The 20,601-nt window shown below is 32.1% G+C and overlaps 1 protein-coding gene and 1 non-coding gene across 2 annotated transcripts in view; both read right to left on the bottom strand.

Annotated features, from left to right (window-relative positions):
- Nucleotides 1-20,601, bottom strand: part of LOC118205901 (cartilage oligomeric matrix protein-like) — a 242,136-nt gene that overhangs the window by 25,114 nt on the left and 196,421 nt on the right. Inside the window, exons 16-21 of the mRNA XM_035378174.2 lie at nt 18,683-18,735; nt 14,961-15,046; nt 14,782-14,877; nt 11,685-11,863; nt 10,039-10,087; nt 7,073-7,160 (exon numbers count right to left, since the gene is read on the bottom strand). Of these exons, the coding sequence (XP_035234065.1) occupies nt 7,073-7,160; nt 10,039-10,087; nt 11,685-11,863; nt 14,782-14,877; nt 14,961-15,046; nt 18,683-18,735 (551 nt within the window). The remainder of the gene's footprint in view (nt 1-7,072; nt 7,161-10,038; nt 10,088-11,684; nt 11,864-14,781; nt 14,878-14,960; nt 15,047-18,682; nt 18,736-20,601) is intronic.
- TRNAN-GUU (transfer RNA asparagine (anticodon GUU)) lies at nt 4,593-4,666 on the bottom strand. Its single transcript has one exon. It is a non-coding gene; the product is annotated as a tRNA-Asn (tRNA).

Below are 20,601 nucleotides of genomic sequence, written 5' to 3' on the forward strand. Positions count from 1 at the left end.
GTGTGAGTTAGTGAAATAATTGGAGAATATTCCTAGAAGTTCAGCCAGCGCGCGCTATAAATTTCGTCACTCGTCTGAAGATTGGTCTAAAGCTCCTTGAAGCTTTGTCCCCTTTCAGTAAAGTCAAATGGACTCCCCCGCCCACCAACTGAGGACCACAGAATGGCTTTCTCCGGTAAGTTGTGATGGCTGTCCATACCGGTTTTTTTTTTTGAGTTAATATTGTTCGCTCAAGTTGTAGACAGATCCAGTGATCATAGAATACGCGTCCTGAGGTCGGCGGTTCGATTCCCGGCGAAGGCGTTGCTCATTTTTCACGACTCCTGCTTTAAAAAAAAACCTAATAACTCTACAGTGGCGCCCGAACTAAAAAAGTGGTGGATGATGATTCTCTACACTCAGAAATTTGCGATTGAGTCCCCTAAAAACCCCAGTCACCCTTTAAAAGGGGGAGTATATAAAGTATTTCTCCCGCCTTCTTGGCATGCCTTCGTGGTGTAGTGGTCTGCACGCTGGGCGCGTATTCCAGAGGTCCGCGGTTGGATCGAAGAATGATTATGGGAATGGTTGCCAGGGTGCGGCACACTCTGAAAATTTGGTGACTGAAGGGGGTTGCGTTAATGCGTAAGTACTAAACAATGTAAGATAGCTAAGTCCAAAAATTTTGCAAAAAAGAATGTTAATAGGTCTATTGCTTCTTCTTCAAGGGAGCAGCACCATAAAGCAATAAATGAAATCCTAGGAGATTGTTAAATAATGATTCTTTACGAAAACAGGACATTCAATATATCTAATAAAACTTCAAAATTTATATCTATGGCTTTTTTTTGACCATTTGGAGGCTTCAGTTGCAAAATTTAATTTTTATTTCTATTTTTACCCGTCTTTGGCCTCTTTCTTTCTACACACAAACTACGTTAAACAGCTCAATTATTTTAAACATATTTGTTTCTGTTGGCACTTTACAACATATTCTTCGTTCTTCTCGTTAAGAAAAATAATCAAATACAAAGAAAAATTGAATTTCAAGAAGATCACAAAGTATATTGTAAGTAGATAAATTTCTATCTTTTAAGCACATTTGACTTTCTATGCAATCATGAAACTATGAATTAGCAATTTAAGATTCTTTCAGGGTAAAATGAAAAATACGTATCCTTGTTTGTAATATAATTCTATAGTTAAATGTGAAAATCGTGACTATGCAAGTTAATGATACAAGTCTTAGAATTTTAGCAATTAATTTGATTCTATGTTTGCCCTTAGAGACAGAGTGGTATATGTAAGGTAATTGTATTAAACGTATTATCTTCTAGCTTAATTATTATTGATTATAAAACACTGGTAGTCAGATTATCGATCTGAATCATCTAGCAAAAACACTGTAACTGTAAAGAGTTGAAAATCTGTAAATTAAGGTGGATATTGGATGAGAGGGATCTGTTTCTTATTCAAGAATCTTATCTTTCTTTCCACAAAATGCAATATCTTGCAGAACTATTGAAACATATTTTAATTCCATTTGCATTGTAACCAAAACTACGCTGTTCCAAAAGATGTCACTTCACTGATTTCTTTTAAAGAGTAACAGACAAATTCGAATACTGCAACATCAGACTTCAAATATACTGCAATAGCCAAATTTAAAAACCGCGAATTTAATTCACGTGAACTGATATTTTAATGAACTTCTTAAACAAAGAGGTATACTCTGAAAAAAAAATCTGATGTGTACACCACATGACTTCCTTGTACGGAATATTAAATTATACGTATTTTTTTCTTGAATTTCATTTAAATTGATTGGATTGAATTAAATCTACTTCGTCGACAGCGCATAAACCACAATAGAATAAATGCACTCTTTAAAATTCACTTTATTTGTTTACTATAACGACACTCTGAATGCACAAAATTTATATCATTTGAAGAATTATCGTTGCCACACTTTTTATTCAAATACTATAATAAAGCTAAAACGATGTATGAAAGAAATTAAGCAAACAAAACAGAAAAAGAAACAGTTTTTCACACACGATTTAGTATTTCTCATTCAATTAATTCAGTTCTCACTTCGCGACAAGGCAAAAATACATAAAAACTCAAAATATCTGCATTAAAAATTACGAAGTAAACCTTAAACACTTATTTCCTCGAAAAAATTCCAGAAAGGATTAAGCATGATTTAATTCGCAATAATAAATGAAGGCGTTATTTTTGTGTTCCGAATCTTAGTCTTTCTAGATTGGCAACAAATCTACAATTCTGCTGTTTCAAATGTAAACAAATATGTCCGCCATGTTATTTAAAACTTAACTGCACTTAAACAGCTTTTAAATTGTTGAAAATTGTACAAATATTGCTTCCAGATTTACGAAAGACATAAAAACCTTATCCGGTAGATAAGAAAAACATAATTCAATCATTTTTAAAGCAAAAAATGTACAATTTACAAACATATAAGAGTAAAGAAACTGAGATCACTGAGCCGGGTAATAGAGTGGATATATATAAATATATTTATATACGTTTGGTGCGGCCGATTGCAACCAAAATACGAGGTGCACATCTACATGTTATAGCAGTCCTATATACAAAATTTGAACGTTCTGAAGCTATTCGTTTTTGAGTTATGCGAGATACGTACGTACGTACGCGCAGACGCCACGAAAAATTCTCTTCAGAATTAATTTTAAAGCAGTTTTATAATTTTTTTTTTTTTTTTTTTTTGAGAAAGGAGTCTTTAATTCTGTCCTTACGTACAGATATCACGCAAAAACATTGTTAAATTGCATTCGATAGCGGTCAAAATGGATATTTTCGTTGAAATATGTTGCCTGAAACTTTTCGCGATTACAATACTTCCTTTTTACTTCGTACAAGGAAGTAAAAAATCTGAAAGCTTTCAGATTTTACATTACGCCCAGAGGGTTGTTTTTTAACGTTTTGTGAGTTATCTTCATTTATTAAATATCATATTCTTCGCACTTAAACCACAAAATTCAGTTCAAAATCAATATCCCAAAGCAATTTAAAAAGTGGATATCTTTAGAAATTCCTATACACAGTCTCGCGTGTTGGACATAAAAATGGTTTTTTTTTTTTTTTTTTTTTTTTTCCTGTACAGTGTTGCCATTGCTCGCTTTGAAATCGTTGAGTTTGTTAACAAAAAATTCGTTAAAGTTTTACAAAATATGAAATAGATAATAAAACAAATTCCAAATTTGGGCTTCCAAATTCCCATATTCGAGTGGATGCTACGTTATTCAAAATTTGATGTATGTATGTACCGTTGTTTTTTCACAGTGCGAGAAACATACATACATTCAGGCACCATTTAATTTCCTTAATTATAATTCAGGGCTCTAATATTTGGTGGGAACAATTCGAAAAGTGAAATGCCGTTTATAGTGAAACAATGCAAAATGCAAAAACGAAATTAATAGCCCTCCTGGGCAAACCCCTTTGGGCTAAAAGGTTCTATATCTCTCGTTCTATTGAGTCGACTGACGAAAATTGTTTTTGTGTTTTTCATATCTCAAAAACTCAACTTGGGATATCTATTCGATTTAAATTTAGCGTTGTTCTAACACAGGTGTTTTGACACAAAATCGGATTTTTTTTAAAAAATTACATACTAATTTTTCCCATATTTAAATTCTACTACGGCTCAAATTATATCTAAATATTCAATTATGTTAATCATGGCGAAAAACGTACCGAGAAATTAAAAAAAATATCTTGGTGCACTTTTATCAGTTTTAATTCACTTGGCGAAATTCATAAATTACAGAAGCTATTTTACTTTCCATTTCATTGCGCACAAGCGGAAAAAAAGGTGCCGGGCTCATTCTTTCGCATAATTTTAACAAAGTGCTTAAACCACAATTGGCGTTATCGTTTGTAACAAATATGCCAAATTTAAGAAACCTCCAATTTATAAATTCGTGTGTATGTTGGGAAATTTTGAATGAAAAAACAAATTTTTTGCAAGTATGCTTAGAAATACATCATCTTTCAGGTGACGGTAACAATTTTATAAGTTTTAATTCAAAAATTTCTTCGAAACATTTATAAAGATATTACTAAAAAATACATATTTTAAAAATAAATCAGAAAATTTCTGCGACTTTTGTTTGGACTATACCTATATTTTGAAATGTGAAAGAAGGAATCAAATAAGTTTAATAAAAAAAAGAAATATTCATAAATATATACTAAATTCAATTAACACTGAGGAGCTAGAATTTAAGAGCTAATTTTTAAAAAACTACTCGTGCGATTTTTACAATACTGTGCGATTTTTACAATACTTGGCGCTTTGGCATAATTTGAGTTCTAGAATCGAAATACGAAAAAAAATTCCGTGTATCATTTTAGAAAAAAATCCGATTTTATATCAATGATTTTACTAATGTTTAATTTATATATAACAATTGCTATATATAAATCTAATATATACCCTAAGTCGCACTTTCGAGACATGAAAAACGTAGGTTAGATTTCGTCAACCAGCCGAGTAAGAACGGAGGATATAGAACTTGTAGAGTCATTAGGTTAATTGCAAGCAGAAAAGATGAAAAATATGCAACCGCCTTCGCCGGGAATCGAACCACGGACCTCTGGAATAACGGCCCAGCGTGCTGAATCACTACACCACGAAGGCACGCTAGGGAGGTGGGAGGAATACCTTATATACTCCCCTTTTTAAAGGGCGACTAGGGTTTTAGGGGACGTAGTCGCCAAATCCTGGATGTGCAGAATCATCATCCACAACCCTTTTAGTTCGGCCGCCACTATAGAGAGTCATTAGGATTTATTTTTAGAGGCAGAAAAGGTGAAAAATATGCAACCGCCTTCGCTGGGAATCGAACCACGGATCTGTGAAATACCGCCCAGCGTGCAGAACCACTACACCACGAAGGCACGCTAGGAAAGTGGGAGAAGTACCTTATAAACTGACCTTCCCCCTTTTCTTGCGTAGACTGTAGATTTATTATCCGTTAAAAACAAAACAATCTATACCTTTGTATCTAATATAGTCACTCAGATATTCTAGAATGGATCTGATGACATAGCTCATTTTTTCATGCCATTAAATTATTAGAGAGAATAAACTTGAATAAAATATATAGTCCTTTATATATTAAATATAGCATTGTATCATTATTCATTGCATTAAAAGTATATAGCAACTTAATGTTGTTATTCATATATATAAAGAAATGATTGCAAAATGGTACTTAGGGATTTCCTACATTAACTAAATCTTTTAAAATATTTGAAATAAATATACACCACTTTAGCAGGGATAACTTAATCATGAACTCAAATGCAATTTAAAGAAAGTACTGGGTTTATCGCTGAAACGTGCTAATTCTGAGATTTAAATTTCAAGCTGCAGTTAAGGTATTTAGATGCGAAAATTAGAGATTCTCAAAACACTTGGTTTAACGTAACTAATTAATTTGTTTCTGTAACTTCTGAATTAACGAGAAATAGAACTCAGCCAATTTTGTAATCCTTTATTGAGTTTGTATTCAAATTTTAAAGACGATTATTCGGTATTTAAAGTCTGATATAAACCGGCGCATATTAATTCAGTTTTATCAATTAAAACGAAGACATCTGTTATCACATTTAAAAACTTTGTGACTCATTTTATAGAAAATCATTAATACTGTTAATTAAAATAGCATGGTTAAAATAATATGTAAATTTTCCTCCATGATGCGAAAGATGTTTGATACTTTTAAAATGTTTAAAAATTCTTTGCTAATTTAAACTATATTATTTCATTATGAGAATACTCTCTTAAGCTGTTTCATAGGAGAAGGAAAAAAAAAAAAAAAAGAAAATCTGAAAGCTTTCAGATTTTAAATTACGGACAAAAGAACGTTTTTCTAACGTTTTGTGAAAATATTTTTTTTTCGTAAAGTGTTGCTATTGCTCGCTTTGAAATCATTATGTTTCTTAATTAAAAGTTTGCTGAAGTTTTACAAAAACAGATTCAAAATTCGGGCTTCTAAGTGTCCATGTGCGGTTGGAGGACTACATTATTCAAAACTGGAGGGCTTTAAGTACCGTTGTTTTTTTCCAATGCGAGAAACATTCATGAATTCATTCAGATTCTTTATTGTTCAGTTTTTTTAAATATAACACATGGCGATAATATTTAGTGCCAACAGTTTGAGAAGTGAACCAACGCAGGATAAAAAAAACTATTCAAAATGCCATTTTGAGACTAATAGCACTTTTGGGTCTAACGCCCTTTTGGGCTAATAATTATATGGAGGACTTCATAAGGTAAAGCTAGTTCTTTTTTCATTATACATAACGTTAAGCACAAACTAAACAGTTTTGCATATTTCAGATTGCTAGTAAGAATCATTCTAAATTATTAATTTTCTCCTACATGTAACGCTATTATTTCTTTAAATCATTGCATTGTTAAAAACTTAAATCATGGTTTTTGTCAGAAAGGAATTATTTCAATTTTGTCTTATATTTAAGAGTAATTATTTATCATTTCCAACGAAAATAAGTAAAAGATTGGGCACAATAAGGTACAAGTACAAAATTTTAAAAAATATCCAAATTTCATCGTTTTGTTTTTTTTTTAAATTCTTTTCTCGTGAGCAAAATTTAAAAAAAAAGGGAAATTTTCTAGAAATGGCGGTATAACATTGTTTTCGCTGTTTTCGTAAGCATATATTTCTTAACCATATTATACATATAAGCTATAATATTCATTATTATGAACATAAAATTAAGAAAACATCTACCCATACAGTTTTATTTAGAACTGATACACATTCGTTTAGAATCTGCGTCTTGTACTGGCAAAGATTCTAAATAAAATTTTAATAATTTCGATTCCTACTGATATAGATTCATCATTTTCACCTGCAAAATATTTTTTTGCTTTGATTAGAAAGCTCTTGCGTCAACCAGCCTCAAAAGTACAATAGTTTTATTTCATAGCTACGCAAATATGAGGTGGTTTATTCACTCAGTTTTACATTTTACACTAGCATGTGTTTAATCCATATAAACAACATTATGAACTCACCTGAAAACAAATCCTACGTAATCATCATCGATTTCTGTGTCAACAAAAAATGTGCCTTCAAAATCAACGCCACCAAAGGCATGGAAACCTATAAATAAAAATGCACTGAAAATAAGTAAAATAAGTTAAGTTTACATATATGCTACATTTTCTAAATAGCGTCTTATAAGATGATTCGGCTTGAAAAAATGTTTCAAAGCATGCACTTTTAATTAAGACACAATAACACGCCGAACAAATACTAATTTAGAAGTCAAACGACAAAAATCAGCGTTATATTTTCAAAATTTCCTCAGGACTAGTTTCGATGGTTTTACCGAACCACCATCGTCAGCTGCAAAACCGCAAATAAAAAAAAATGTAAAAAAAATAATAAAACTTTTTTTTTCATTTGCGGTTTTGCAGCTGAGGATGGTGGTTCGGTAAAACCATCGAAACTAGTCCTGTGAAAATTTTGAAAATATGACGCTGATTTTTGTTGTTTGACTTCTGAACATGCACTTTTAGTTTGTTTTATAACTTTTTAGCACGTGCATGTGTATACACACAATTTCAATGTATTCAATAATATCCTAACTGAATTAGAAGTCTTTGAGTGCAAGGTAAGTCCTTGAGCTCATTCCCCCTCATTTCCTCAAACCACTTAACAATAATTTGTGCTTTATGAATAGAAGTTTTGTCATGCTAAAAGAGAGATGGTTTAGTTAGGAACTGTGGCCTTAGATTAGGCAGACTGGAATTGTCTAATATAGGTTCGGCATTCAGGGCTTCGGCGACAAACATTTATGAGACATTTTTTTTCCTCCTTCTGGCACGCCTTCGTGGTGGTGTAAAGGTAGCACACTCGACGAGTAACGAGAGGCCCAGGGTTCGAGTCCCGGCGAGGGTATTGCACATTTTTCACGCCTCCAGCATCAAAAACCCTAATGAATCTACAGTCGCGCCCCAAATGAAAGGTAGTAGACGATAATTTGTCACCAGCAGTATTTGGTGATTCGGTCCCCTAATCCTTAGTCGCCCTTTAAAAAAGGGGAGTATATAAGGTATTTTCTCCCTCCTTCCACCATGCCTTCGTAGTGTAACGGCAGCACACTCGGCACATATTCGAGAGCTCCAGGCTCGAGTCCCGGCGAGAGTTATTGCTCATTTTTCACGTTCCCGGCTTCAGCGAGAATTTCTTCAACGCAAAATTTCGCAATGGGGATAAAATGCTCTGGTAAATAACTTTACTCTAGCAGTAATCGTGCAATTACAGGTTCATCTAACCGCGTAATTCGTTACTTCACAAGATGTTTTTTTCATTGCTCAAATGTCAACTGGCGATGCATTTTATGCCACTATAGCGATAGACATTTGACTACAAGCTGCGCTCAGCCATGGAACCTAAATGCACAGTATTCTCGAGAAATGGCAAAAAAGCTGGCATAAAAAAATTGGCATTCTAAAATGACTGAAGTTTGTAACTTCAGGTTTTAGAAAGGTTACAGCCGAAAACATCGCGGCAAAAACATCGCAGACGAAAATGTCGCGGAGAAAACAACGCAAGGCGAAAACGTCGTGCTACAAAACATCGTGGGAGAAAACATCGCAGTTCTAAAACATCGTGGTACAAAACATCGTCGTCGAAAATAAAGCGGTTCAAAAACATCGCAGTTTAAAAACATCGTCGTCGAAAATATCGTGGTAAAAAATAAAGTATCTACAAATCATCGCATGACGATAACATCGCAGACATGCTTTTTTCAGGCATGCTTTAATAAGTGTAAATGTATATTCCCATAATGATTTGTGAGCGCAAGATGGAAAGAAGGATAATTTTTACTTTCATATTTTTTATTAATTAATAAATTTTTGCTGAGAAAATAAAAAGGAAACTTAAGCATAAAAAATTAATGCAACTTATAGCACTTAATAGAATTTTAAACCGACATAGTTAACTAACAAAGGCCATTAATAAATCATTTTTATAAAGTTTTTACTGGTAATATTTCATGAAAAGTATAATCTATAAGTTACATTTAATTTTCTATGCTTAAGTTTCCTTTTTACGTTTTCAGCAAAAATTTATTAGTTAATAAAATATGTGAAAGTAAAATTTATCCTTCTTTACACCTTGCGCTCACAAATCATTATGGGAATATCCACTTACACTTATTAAAGCATGCCTGAAAAAAGCATGTCTGCGATGTTATCGTCATGCGATGATATGTAGATACTTTTATTTTTTACCGCGATATTTTCGACGACGATGTTTTTAAACTGCGATGTTTTTGAACCGCTTTATTTTCGACGACGATGTTTTGTACCACGATGTTTTAGAACTGCGATGTTTTCTCCCACGATGTTTTGTAGCACGACGTTTTCGCCTTGCGTTGTTTTCTCCGCGACGTTTACGTCCACGATGTTTTTGCCGCGATGTTATCGGCGGACACCTTTAGAAAAGGCTCCGGGTATGTTTTCACCATATATGGAAGGCATCGACGATATCAGCCTGTCAGTTCTTTCGGTTTTCCAAGTCGGATTGAAGTTTCGTAACTCCCGAAGACACCAACAACGTTTCAACGCTTCTATTTCACTACTACATCACTCACTGCTGTATAGATTTGCATCGTTCATTAATTTCGATAGCAGTAGTGAACATGTGTATTATTAGTTCACGTTCTTTCTATGGGATCTCGATGATTATCAATAATATGCGGGTGATAATATTTGCATTCCACTCAGTTTCGAATTATTGAAAGCAATGTAGTGTATGAAAAATATCTGCAGTGTGAGTATGGCTATTAATTATCAAATTGCAGTTCTTTTTTTTACTTAATAACAACAAAACAAACAAACGTTATGGCACTAGAGTAGACGGACTAGAGTAGGATAATAAATAATCTTTTGAACTTCCTTTTTCCTACATCAAGAATTGAAACCTAAGCTTTAGATTTTTATAATGCTTGCAAATATATCAGACTCACCTACAGCCAATCCTGGATCACTGTTCATCGTCTGGACAATTTCTGCTCCCTAATGAATTAAAAAGATAAGAAATTTTAAGTTTGGAAAACAGAAAATATAGCATAAAAATGTGTTAATTACTTTATTGCATCTAAAAACTATGATTCTAAAAATTGCAAGTTTTCAGACGTTTGTAGCTTTGCGTTAAGATTTGCGAATTTTATTCGATTATCAAAGGGTAATTACGAACAATCGACAGATCTTTTTAATAATATAATATAGTGACCTATAGAATGTAGATAAAATAATTTTTAATGTAATTCTTTTTTATAACTTGGATCGCAAAGCTACACTTGATATAAAATAAAATATAGTTCTGTTCTTTACTTACTGTAATAGCCAAAATATAAAGATATATATAAAAACCCGGTATGAAGCCCTACAAATGTATCAAGTTTTACAAACTATCCAGCATATTGTTCATGAAGAAAGTTTTATTCTGTGATTTATGCCCTTTAATTACTAATGAAAATGTTTTTTCTGCATAAGTTTACATGTCAGTACGATACGATGTCATTTGAAACAGTATTTTAACTTAATCAAAAGAATGATAGATAAGCAAGCGTACACTGCATTGCTCTGTTAAATGAAATAAAAATGTTGAAAAAGCCTCAAACTTAAAATCTACATTTTGCAGGACAAAATTAAATCCCCAGTTTTCTAGGAACATGTTGATTTCCAATGAGACGTACTGAATATACGTATTTTGTGAAACTTCCAGCTTCTCCTTCCACCTTAAGCATAAATCAGTTCCTGTCAAAGTTCCATCCACCAAAGGTATCCTTTATTAAGAAATAGTCTTGGTTCGCAAGCAGCTACAACCACTTTCGAGATAATGAGTATATCGAATCATGTGATATCATGCTAAAAATTTATAAAACCATAGCTACGGTATTATTGATTGTAAGGATTATGTTAATTTTATTATCAGTTAAATTTCAAGTTAAATTTCCTTTAATGTCAAATTCTTAACTTCAACTTACTACTTCCGGCTAGAACGTAGTTTTGGAATCTTGCTGAATATTTAATGAGGAGCAGCGGTATTTAAACCACGAAGTTACTTACTGAGTCAGAGAGAATCAGAGTTTCTGATTTACGCGCGTCTGCCTTTTTGGCCACTCTCTCTCAAAGCTGTTATTACGCTCGGCCGTACTCAGGCCCTTGCTAAGCTTCGTAGTCAAATAAGTTAAGAGGCCAACTCGATTTGAACCTTGATAGCTTCGGCTATACTTCTTTAGTTAATTTTAGTTTTAGTTTAATTATTAGTCTTTTAAGTTCAAGTCCAAGTGCGGGCTTTCCTTGTACACTCCAGGCGGAGTTTTGTTAAATCTTATTGGAATAATAAAGGGTTAGTTACACTTCAATCTTGTTGCTTCTTGCCACCGAACTCAAGCGATTATTCGCTTATCAGTTCTTAGATTCTTCATTTCCAACATTAACTTAGAATTCCAAAGTGAGGAACTCTACATGATCAAGACTATAACAAACGTAACTGTTTTCAAATTTTCGCGAAACGTGTATGACAGTCTCAACTTCTGAAATAAAACAAAATTTATCTTTCAATGAGTAATTTGTTTAATCAATACCTGATTGTAAATAACCATACCTGATTATAAATTACCCAATGAGGATCAATTTGAGAATCCCCTTCCGGATCTAGAACCACAGTTTGATATGCTCTGAAATCGGTAGCGTATACCATTCTGTTGTCTGGGCAGACGTCTTTGTCATCAGGAACACCGTCACCATCAAAATCTGTTCTGCAGGCATCACCGACTCCAGTGCCTGTTGGTAAAATCAAAGAGTCGGGCTCAATTATTCTGAGAATAAATGATGATGTTAATCATATTTTTGTATTTCTTGAAGCATTAATCATTGATTCATACGTTATAAATTGAAAGATTCATTACAAATATAGAATTTTAAATATGAATCCAGTTCAGTTAGTGAGATACACACTATATAATAAAATAAGTAATTCGAATAATCGCCGTCATGTGCCCAAATATTGAATGAGGCTCATCAAAGAGACACTAAGCGTATATCAAACCGTATTTTTAAAAGCAAAAACGGCAAACCTCTTGAAATATTAAATGAAATTTTATAAATTAACTGAAATTTTATGCTGCATATCTCTTTTTATTATACGTTAGTCATATGTTATTTTTACATCTAGATAATAAAACTCTCAAATTTTCTTTCTTGAAACTATTGACATCGCATTCCTCATTTTGCAGCAGGGTACACATAATAGAAATTCGACATTAGTATTTCTAATAAATAAGAGATGTCATACTTGGCGCTAGACAAGAACGTCGTTTCGTTTCCTTGTGAATATCTGAGTTATTTTCTTGGGATATTTCCTGGTTTATCATGGCAATGAATCTTGCTATGGATGCATATAAATCTCTTTATGAAACTTTTCTTAACCGGCTTCAAATTTGCTTTAACCTTTTGAAGACGGAATGGCCATTATAGTGGCCATGGAGTTTTCTCTTTGAAAAGACGGGGTTGTCCGCTTTAGTGGCCATGTCTTTTTCCCCCCATTTTCCAGGCTGAAAAGTGGGGTGAAATGTCAAATTTGACGTCCTTAGGGTTTTAACCACTTACCTCTTTCAAAGGTCATCCTTTTGCGACATAGATGCACCCCTCTGAGAATCCATTAAACTACACACAAGAATCTTTGTTGCAAATAGGAGGGGATTTCTTAAAGGGGGGGAAGCATTTGGTTTAACTCTTTCGCATCGAGAGAGGGCAAAATCTCAATTCCCCAAACATCGAAAACGCCCGTATCTAAGAATTTCTCCTGGAATGCTTTTCCTTCCCCCATGACAAGTTGAATACTACAGCGCTAACAATAGCCTTACTTAAGTAAAGCGAGAACTTCTTTCTTCGACGCTTTGACACTGTGTGAAGTTCCCGCTTGGGACGGGATTGCAACTTCGGGCATCAAAAGCCCGAACAAAGAGCAACTGACAGTAAACAAAGGAAAGGAAGGAACAAAGGAAACAAGGAAGCTACTTTTAGTAGCTTCAAAAGAATGATTGACATGTGATTTAAGAACACCTGAAAGCAATGAGTAATGCAGTAACGTGATGGGGGAAAGCATTGGGTAGGAAATTATTCAGGCGTTTCGGGCGTCCAGCCGATGTCTGAATGCTCGGGCGTTTGGGGCGACTTCGATGCGAAAGAGTTAAAATCCCCTGTCCTTTCCTTTGGTAGCTTTTACTGCTACCAAAGCTCCGGCCTCAAAAGGTTAATCTTCCCGAAACCATGTTAGGAAGAATAGTGATAGGCTGCGGTTAGTCTTTTATTGCATAATCCAAAATATGGATAATCTTTATTTGCAGTTCTAAATCAAAATCTGGGAATATTCATTTTTAACCTGTGCATCTTTTCTTTAATATTACACCCTCATGAGTCGCTTATAGCATTTGTTGAGATATGCATTCTGGAAGCCTCGTTTCAAGAGGAAATGTGGTCACGAATCTTGTTCCTATGCTGCGCGTTGCTGTGACACTAATCTCACTTGTCTGACTTCATCATCAAAACAAGCTCACAAAATTTATCAGATTAAGGAATACAAAGTCACGCCTTTCGTTGGCAAGAGTCTTGGGCACCATATAGGTGAGAGTATGATTTTGAGAGAAAGCACCCCGGGAAATGGGTCCGACGGTCTCAAACCCCTCTCCGCTGCCACAAACCTTACGAGAGAACATTCGGCTCGCCATATATTTAAAGTGCTCCATACCGCAACCATACCATACATTTGCAAGCATCCGTGCCTTCTCCAGAATTCGAACCCGGCGTGTTTCGGTGCAGTAGTCAAAGTCACTCTAACCACTATCCCAATTGGGTGGCCCTTGTTCCTAGTTAAGCTTTCTTCAAGCGGGCAGCGCGATGAACAACGAACGTTCGACCACTCTTCCTCCTATCTCCAGAAAATTCAGAAAGCCAGTCTTTTTGGGATCGGACTGGCAAGGAGTGGCGTGAAGCTGACAAGGCTTCTGGCCAGAGTTTTATTGAGTCATTCTCCTACCTAAAACGAAAGTGAGAAAAGAAAATAGTTACTTCGAATAGTAGGAATGGCTCTGAAACTTACTCTGATTACTTGATTTAACTTTGTGGGGTTCGAATGGGTACTTCACCTTAAATTTAGCTTGCCCAAAATAACAAGAATTTCATTTCTTGATATATAGATACAACTTCAAACGAGACGAAACAATAGGACGATTTAATTAAGCAAAATGTCAAGCTCATGTTTGCTATCCACACATCAGAAAGCTCAAAGGACTACATAACGTACAAATTTTGTATTGAATTAATCATAATTAATTAAAGACTGGCATTCTTTTGATATATGACTTAACGTGGTATCAACGGATAAACTAAACTTTCAACAGTAATGGCGTGTTTAAAAATAAAAAGAGTAATAGATTTTGAGCTAAAACAGGACATAAATTACGTTTTAATTAAATTACACATTATATAATTATACTGTAAATAGCGCAATTATTACTTTGGAATTAAATTAACAAGCAACTTAAACATATTATCTAAATTACTTTCCTCAGTAGAAAATTTTTAATTGAAAATCTCACTAATTAGAGTAAATCGTTGAGACTTAAAAACTTAGTTACATTTCAAAATATAACTATTAAAGTTTACAAAATAAATTCAATAAATATCTAAATTAAACTTACGATTGGTATCTTTCTGATCTGGATTATAAACCAAAGGGCAGTTATCATCGCTGTCTATCCATCCATCATTATCTTTATCATTGTCACAGACATCGCCTGGAGAGGAAATTTATAGATGTTCAGTTAAAAGTACATCTCACATTTGTTAAAAGAGCAAAAGTTTTCAAGATATATTTCACCTTTTCCATCGCCATCTGTGTCAAGTTGATCGCTGTTAGGAATTTCGGGACAATTGTCTACATTATTCTGGATGCCATCAAAGTCGCTACGATGGAGAAAAGAATTTATAGTGAACCATAAAATCGACGATATTTACTCTGTAGCATTTCGAAAGCATTTTAATGCCGAAATGAAAAAGTAACATTCACCAAAATTTCGTATAATTTTATCCCTTTTAATATTATTTTATGGTTTAGATTACTGTACTTATGGGTCTTCTGAATACCCTATTTTGCATTTCAATGTAAATCAAATTTCAATGCTTTAAAGTTCCATTTGATATTTATACAATATTTATACTAATATATTGAACTAATACTATATTATTTATACTAATGTATAAAGTATTTACACAAATTGAAAAAAAAAATAATGAAATATATAGTATGGAATTTTCAAAAGCAAATGACATTTCGTTTTCCTCAAGCCATAAGAATGCAAATACATTATTTAATTTATTTATTCCTATGGAATAATTCTTAATGTTATCATTTTAGAGTCAGAATTTCAAAACAGAAATATAATTCACGCCCAAATACTTATTTTTTTTTCGAAATCTCTAAGTAGTTTAAAAGGGGAAAAAGATAAATTTAATTTTTAATAAATTAATACATAGCCCAGAATTTCTGAGTAATTTTTAAGAAATAGAAGATGTCTTAGTAGCACGGTAAAAACATAAAGCTCTCCCATGTCAGAGATAAAATTGCAATATAAATACTATACGCAGTGAAGATACAAGATCATCAAAAAAAAAAAAAAAAAAACAAGTAATATAAAAAATAATTAAATTCCTACTTAGGTCAACAATTTTTTTTTTTTAATACAACAAAAAATTTTTAAAATACAAGAAAAAAAATGTTTTAATAAAAAATTTGTAATATGTGAAGAAACTGTATTAACATCAAGTGTCATCCACTACAAGTTTAAAAAAAATGTATTTGAACTTGAATGAATGAATAAAAAGTATTTTATTAACGATTGAAAATTAATTAATTAATAATTTATTAATTTAACGAATCATTAATTAAATAAAATTTTCAATCGCTACTTAGGCCAACAAAGAAAAATTTAAAAAATACAACGAACATTTTTAAAAATATTTCTTGTTCACATATTAAAAATTTACAAATTTTTTAACTGTATTAATATCAAGTGTCATCCCTTTACAAGTTTAAAAAAATGTGTTTGAACTTGAGTGGATAAATAAAAAGTATTTTATTAACGACTGAAAATTTGAACAAGATAATAGAAATTTAATAAACATTTTCAGTAGCAATTCTGATCCAGTTTTATATATCAGTTAAAAAAGCGAGATACAGAAATAACCCATAAATATTGATATTTGGAATTTTTTAAGCATTTTGATATTTATTGATACAAAATTATACGTCAAAAACTATTTTTATATCTACGCTCATTAATTAACTATGCTTTAAAAATTTAAATCAATTAATATATAAATGAATTTAAATATCAAAATTTAAATAACAAATATCTTGTAGATTATACTTGTAGGTCTTTTGAATACTCTATCTTGCATTTCAATGTAAACCAAATTTCAATGCTTTAAAGTTCCATTTAATATTTATACAATATTTATATTTCGCACTACAAAATACGAGATCTTTTACTATGCTATCTGCGTAAAAATTTACGCAAAATGAAATAAATAAAGAAACAAACGCACTTTCACTACTTTTACTTTGGTTCAAACTCAATTCATAAATAATTTTATAACTGCGAAACAATATTTACATTCTTTTATGTTAAAAAAAGAACCTTTTGCATTCAATAATGTATTCAAGCAAATATTTATGTTTTTCTGTTAAAAAAATAATTAAACGCAGAAGAAAAGTCCTGCCCTAGCAGAAGGATTTAAATTAATATCGTCTTGAGGCAGAATTATTTCTAACTTATTTTCTTATACGTATGGATGCTTTTCCTTTTAGAACTCAAGATAGAAACTGAAGGAATGAACTTTAAATAAAATTTCTGATTTTCTGTAAGAAATATCTTATAAATATATACTTTACGATAAAACTGCTTAGACTACTGCTTGGATAAAACCTTGCATGCTTGGAATCACATATTTTTCAAGTAACGTTATCGATAATATGTCGTAATATATTATTTTAAACTCCACTTTTGACTACAAAAAGTTATAAAAATTTCGTAATTAGTTTGAGACATTAAAATAAGTAGTTTTATTATACGCAAAATAGAACTGCATCAATTAAAAGTTCACATAATTCTTTACATGCTGTACGAAGCACATAGTAGAACATAGATACAGAATTAAAATAACAACACTAGTGCGAGAGAAAAAAACTCAATTAACACTTTCTGTTATTTAAAACGATTAGTTTTTCCTGTTTGTTATGATATATCCTATTTATTTTTTCTCTGAAAGCTTTGTATATAAAATGCTGCCATTTCGCATATAAAATTGTAGTATTATTATTATTTTATAAGTGCTGCAACACTTTTAAAAATCTGTCAGCGCATTTGTTGCATTGCGTACTTAACACACGAGAGACTGAGGAGATAGATCGTAAATAGAGTTAGATCGTATATAGCGTTAGAAACATCTTTTATAACTTACAGTTTTTACATATTGGTTCTTTGTTTACCTCTATAAATATTTAAAAATTGATTCTCTATCAAGTACATAATGTAGGACATATTAAAATATGAACATAATTTCATTAATTAAAGTAATGTAGCAAAGGTTCATAAAAATTAATAACTATAAAGTGAATGCGTTAAAAATTACATTAGACAAACAAATTATTAAAGTAAAAATTAAATCAATGGTGACTATTATGGCCGGTGTTCAGAGTTGACCTATGGGTTGATAGTAACCGGTATATTAATTGCGTTATTAATATATTAATTGCATTTAATTCGCTTATAATTTTAAATAATATGTTTTCTTAATATTTCAAAGTTTTAGCTTTAAAATTTGTTTGTTTTATATATAAGTAATATGATTTTTTAACTTAAATTATCATTCCTGGTTGGAACAGGAAAAAAAAAAAAATTTCACACATTGTTCGAAAACTGTGTACTTGAATAAAGTTTAAAAGCTTCCCATTACCAAAACTTTGGTAATTTTTCTTATTTTAATCTGTTATTCAGCATAAAAGCATACGTCGAATTAAATCGAATACTAATGACATTCAATTTAAGAAGTTAATGGCATTACTCTACTTTACAAAATGTTACAAATTTAAAGTGTTTGATTAATATTGTAACAAAACATGAGCAAATATTGAATAAAATGAATAAATAAATTTTGTACAGTGCTTTTATTTAATAAGAAATATATTTAAATGCAGCTATAATTAATTTTGTTCATATTTTGCAGTTTGCTTTGCATTTATGACTTTTATTGATTATATTCCAGTTTTGGTATCGTTTTTAACTCTGCCTTTAATCATACACGCAAACTCTACAACAAAAGATTTTCAGCAAAATTCTAGTTTGAAAATCTGATCCTAGAAAATAATTGTGTCACTACAAATATGTATTCTTATTGTAGACTTATTTTCTTGAACACTTCGCTGTATAAAATATATAGTATATAATATATGTACAGTATAATCTTAAAATGCTTAAGCATTCACAATGCGTTGCCATAGTTAACAAAAATGCACAACTATATATAAAATTTTATACTTACTTGTCTAAATTATTGTCACAAGCGTCACCGACTAAATCTTTGTCCAAATCGGTCTGAATTTAAAAAAAACATGTCAACATTAGTGAAAGAATTTTGCAAAATATAATATATTTTTGAGGCTACAGTATATAGTATTTGTACATACAAAACCTTTACTCATTTAATGGTAAGTAAAAAAGCAACATGGTTATGTAACAATTCATAAAGTATAAGACTGAACAGGTTTTACAAGTCGAATTATATTCATTTCTCATATACAGAGGCTGTTCGCACATTTTTTAGACGATTTTGGTAAGCGGTAATAAAAATTCGTTTGCTGCAAAAGAAGTAATTACAATTGTACTATGTTTCTAAAAGTCAAAATTATTGTCTGTGGCTTGAAAGTTTTGTTTTTATTCAAAATGGCGAATTTAACAAAGCAGTGGTTCGAAGGCTACATTTACGCTCTTTCTGAAGAGAAATATGCATACTCCGTTATCCAAAAACGATGTGAGAATCATGGTTTTGTGATATCTAAAGCGTCGATAGATAATATCATCAACAAGAAAGGAAAAAAACGTCAAATTGGAGCCTCAAGTTGGACAAAAATTCCAAACAAGTATCCAAGGAAAAAACGGATATCATCGACTATTGCAAAGGTACGTTGTTTAATGTTAAAAGAAAATCCCCCTAGTCAAATAATAGTTGCAAAATCATTAAAATGCTCGATGTCCACTGTAAACAAAATGATAAACGTTGATTAAAATCTTAAGAAAGCGAAAAAACGCAATATGCATCGTCTTCTTCCAAAGCATATCGCTCAACGTAAGACACGCTGCAGAATTCTATATGAGAAACACTTATCCAAAGAAAAATGGAAAACACTTGTCACAATATATGAAGCATGGGTGTATTTAAATGATTGTAACAAAAAAAGAGCAATTTAGTATCATAAAAGGGGAGAAAAAAATTAAGTACATGGTTCAAAAAATCGAAAGAAAGTTTTTCTAAGGGATTCATGATTATTGCTGGTTTTTCTTATAATGGCAAGTTAAAAATAAAGAGAGTGCAAAAAATTGTCAAGATTAACTCCAAATACTATCAAGAACATATTTTATCGCCAATTTTTCTGAATGAAATACCATCGCTTTACCCACAGTGCCATTCAATCTGTGAGACTCCATCAGGACAAAGCTAGCAGTCACACATCAAAATCCACTGTAATTTTCTAAAAGAAATGGAACAAAAAACTGGTATCAAGGCCATACCCTTCACCGATATCCCTACTAAATCTCCCGATGTGTCACCTATGGATTTTTTTGCTTTCGGACTTTTAAAAACTGCATTATCGAAACGTTTTCCCCAAACCCTAACAGGAGTCTGGAAAGCTGTTCGGGAGGAATGGGATGGAATATCGCTTCTGCCACTTCAAAGGCATTATTATCCTGGAAATTGCGGTGTCGAAAGATAGTTCAGAATAAGGGATGTCAAATAGAACATTTAAAACACAAGAATTTTATGTAATTTAGTTTTGTGAATACAATATACATCGTCTAAAAAATGTGCGAACAGCCTCTGTACAATCATATAGAAAATAAGGAACAAAGACGATCTGGGAAAGAGAATATACGACTAAGATTTTAATAGCCAATGAAGTGAAATGATCCCGCCATTTAGTTTAAATATGAATTAATACCACATAATTCCCTTTTCTCCTTGGTATCTAAATTATATTCAATGAATCAATGAACCTAATTTCTGTCACTGTATTCGATATAGTGGCTAGCGGTGATGGCTACCATATTATTGGTCCAAAGCTCGAATCCCAGAGAAGGCATGGAATTTCGTTTTGCAGCATGGGGGAAGGGGGCTTTTAAAAATCATCTAAGTCCACTCAGGAGGTTGGTGAGAAATCGGAGTGCGAGATCTTTTGATCTTGG

The sequence above is a fragment of the Stegodyphus dumicola genome, chromosome 6, assembly GCF_044657685.1.
Source record: "Stegodyphus dumicola isolate Sdum_Otavi_A_Nest chromosome 6, ASM4465768v1".
Taxonomy (NCBI): domain Eukaryota; kingdom Metazoa; phylum Arthropoda; class Arachnida; order Araneae; family Eresidae; genus Stegodyphus; species Stegodyphus dumicola.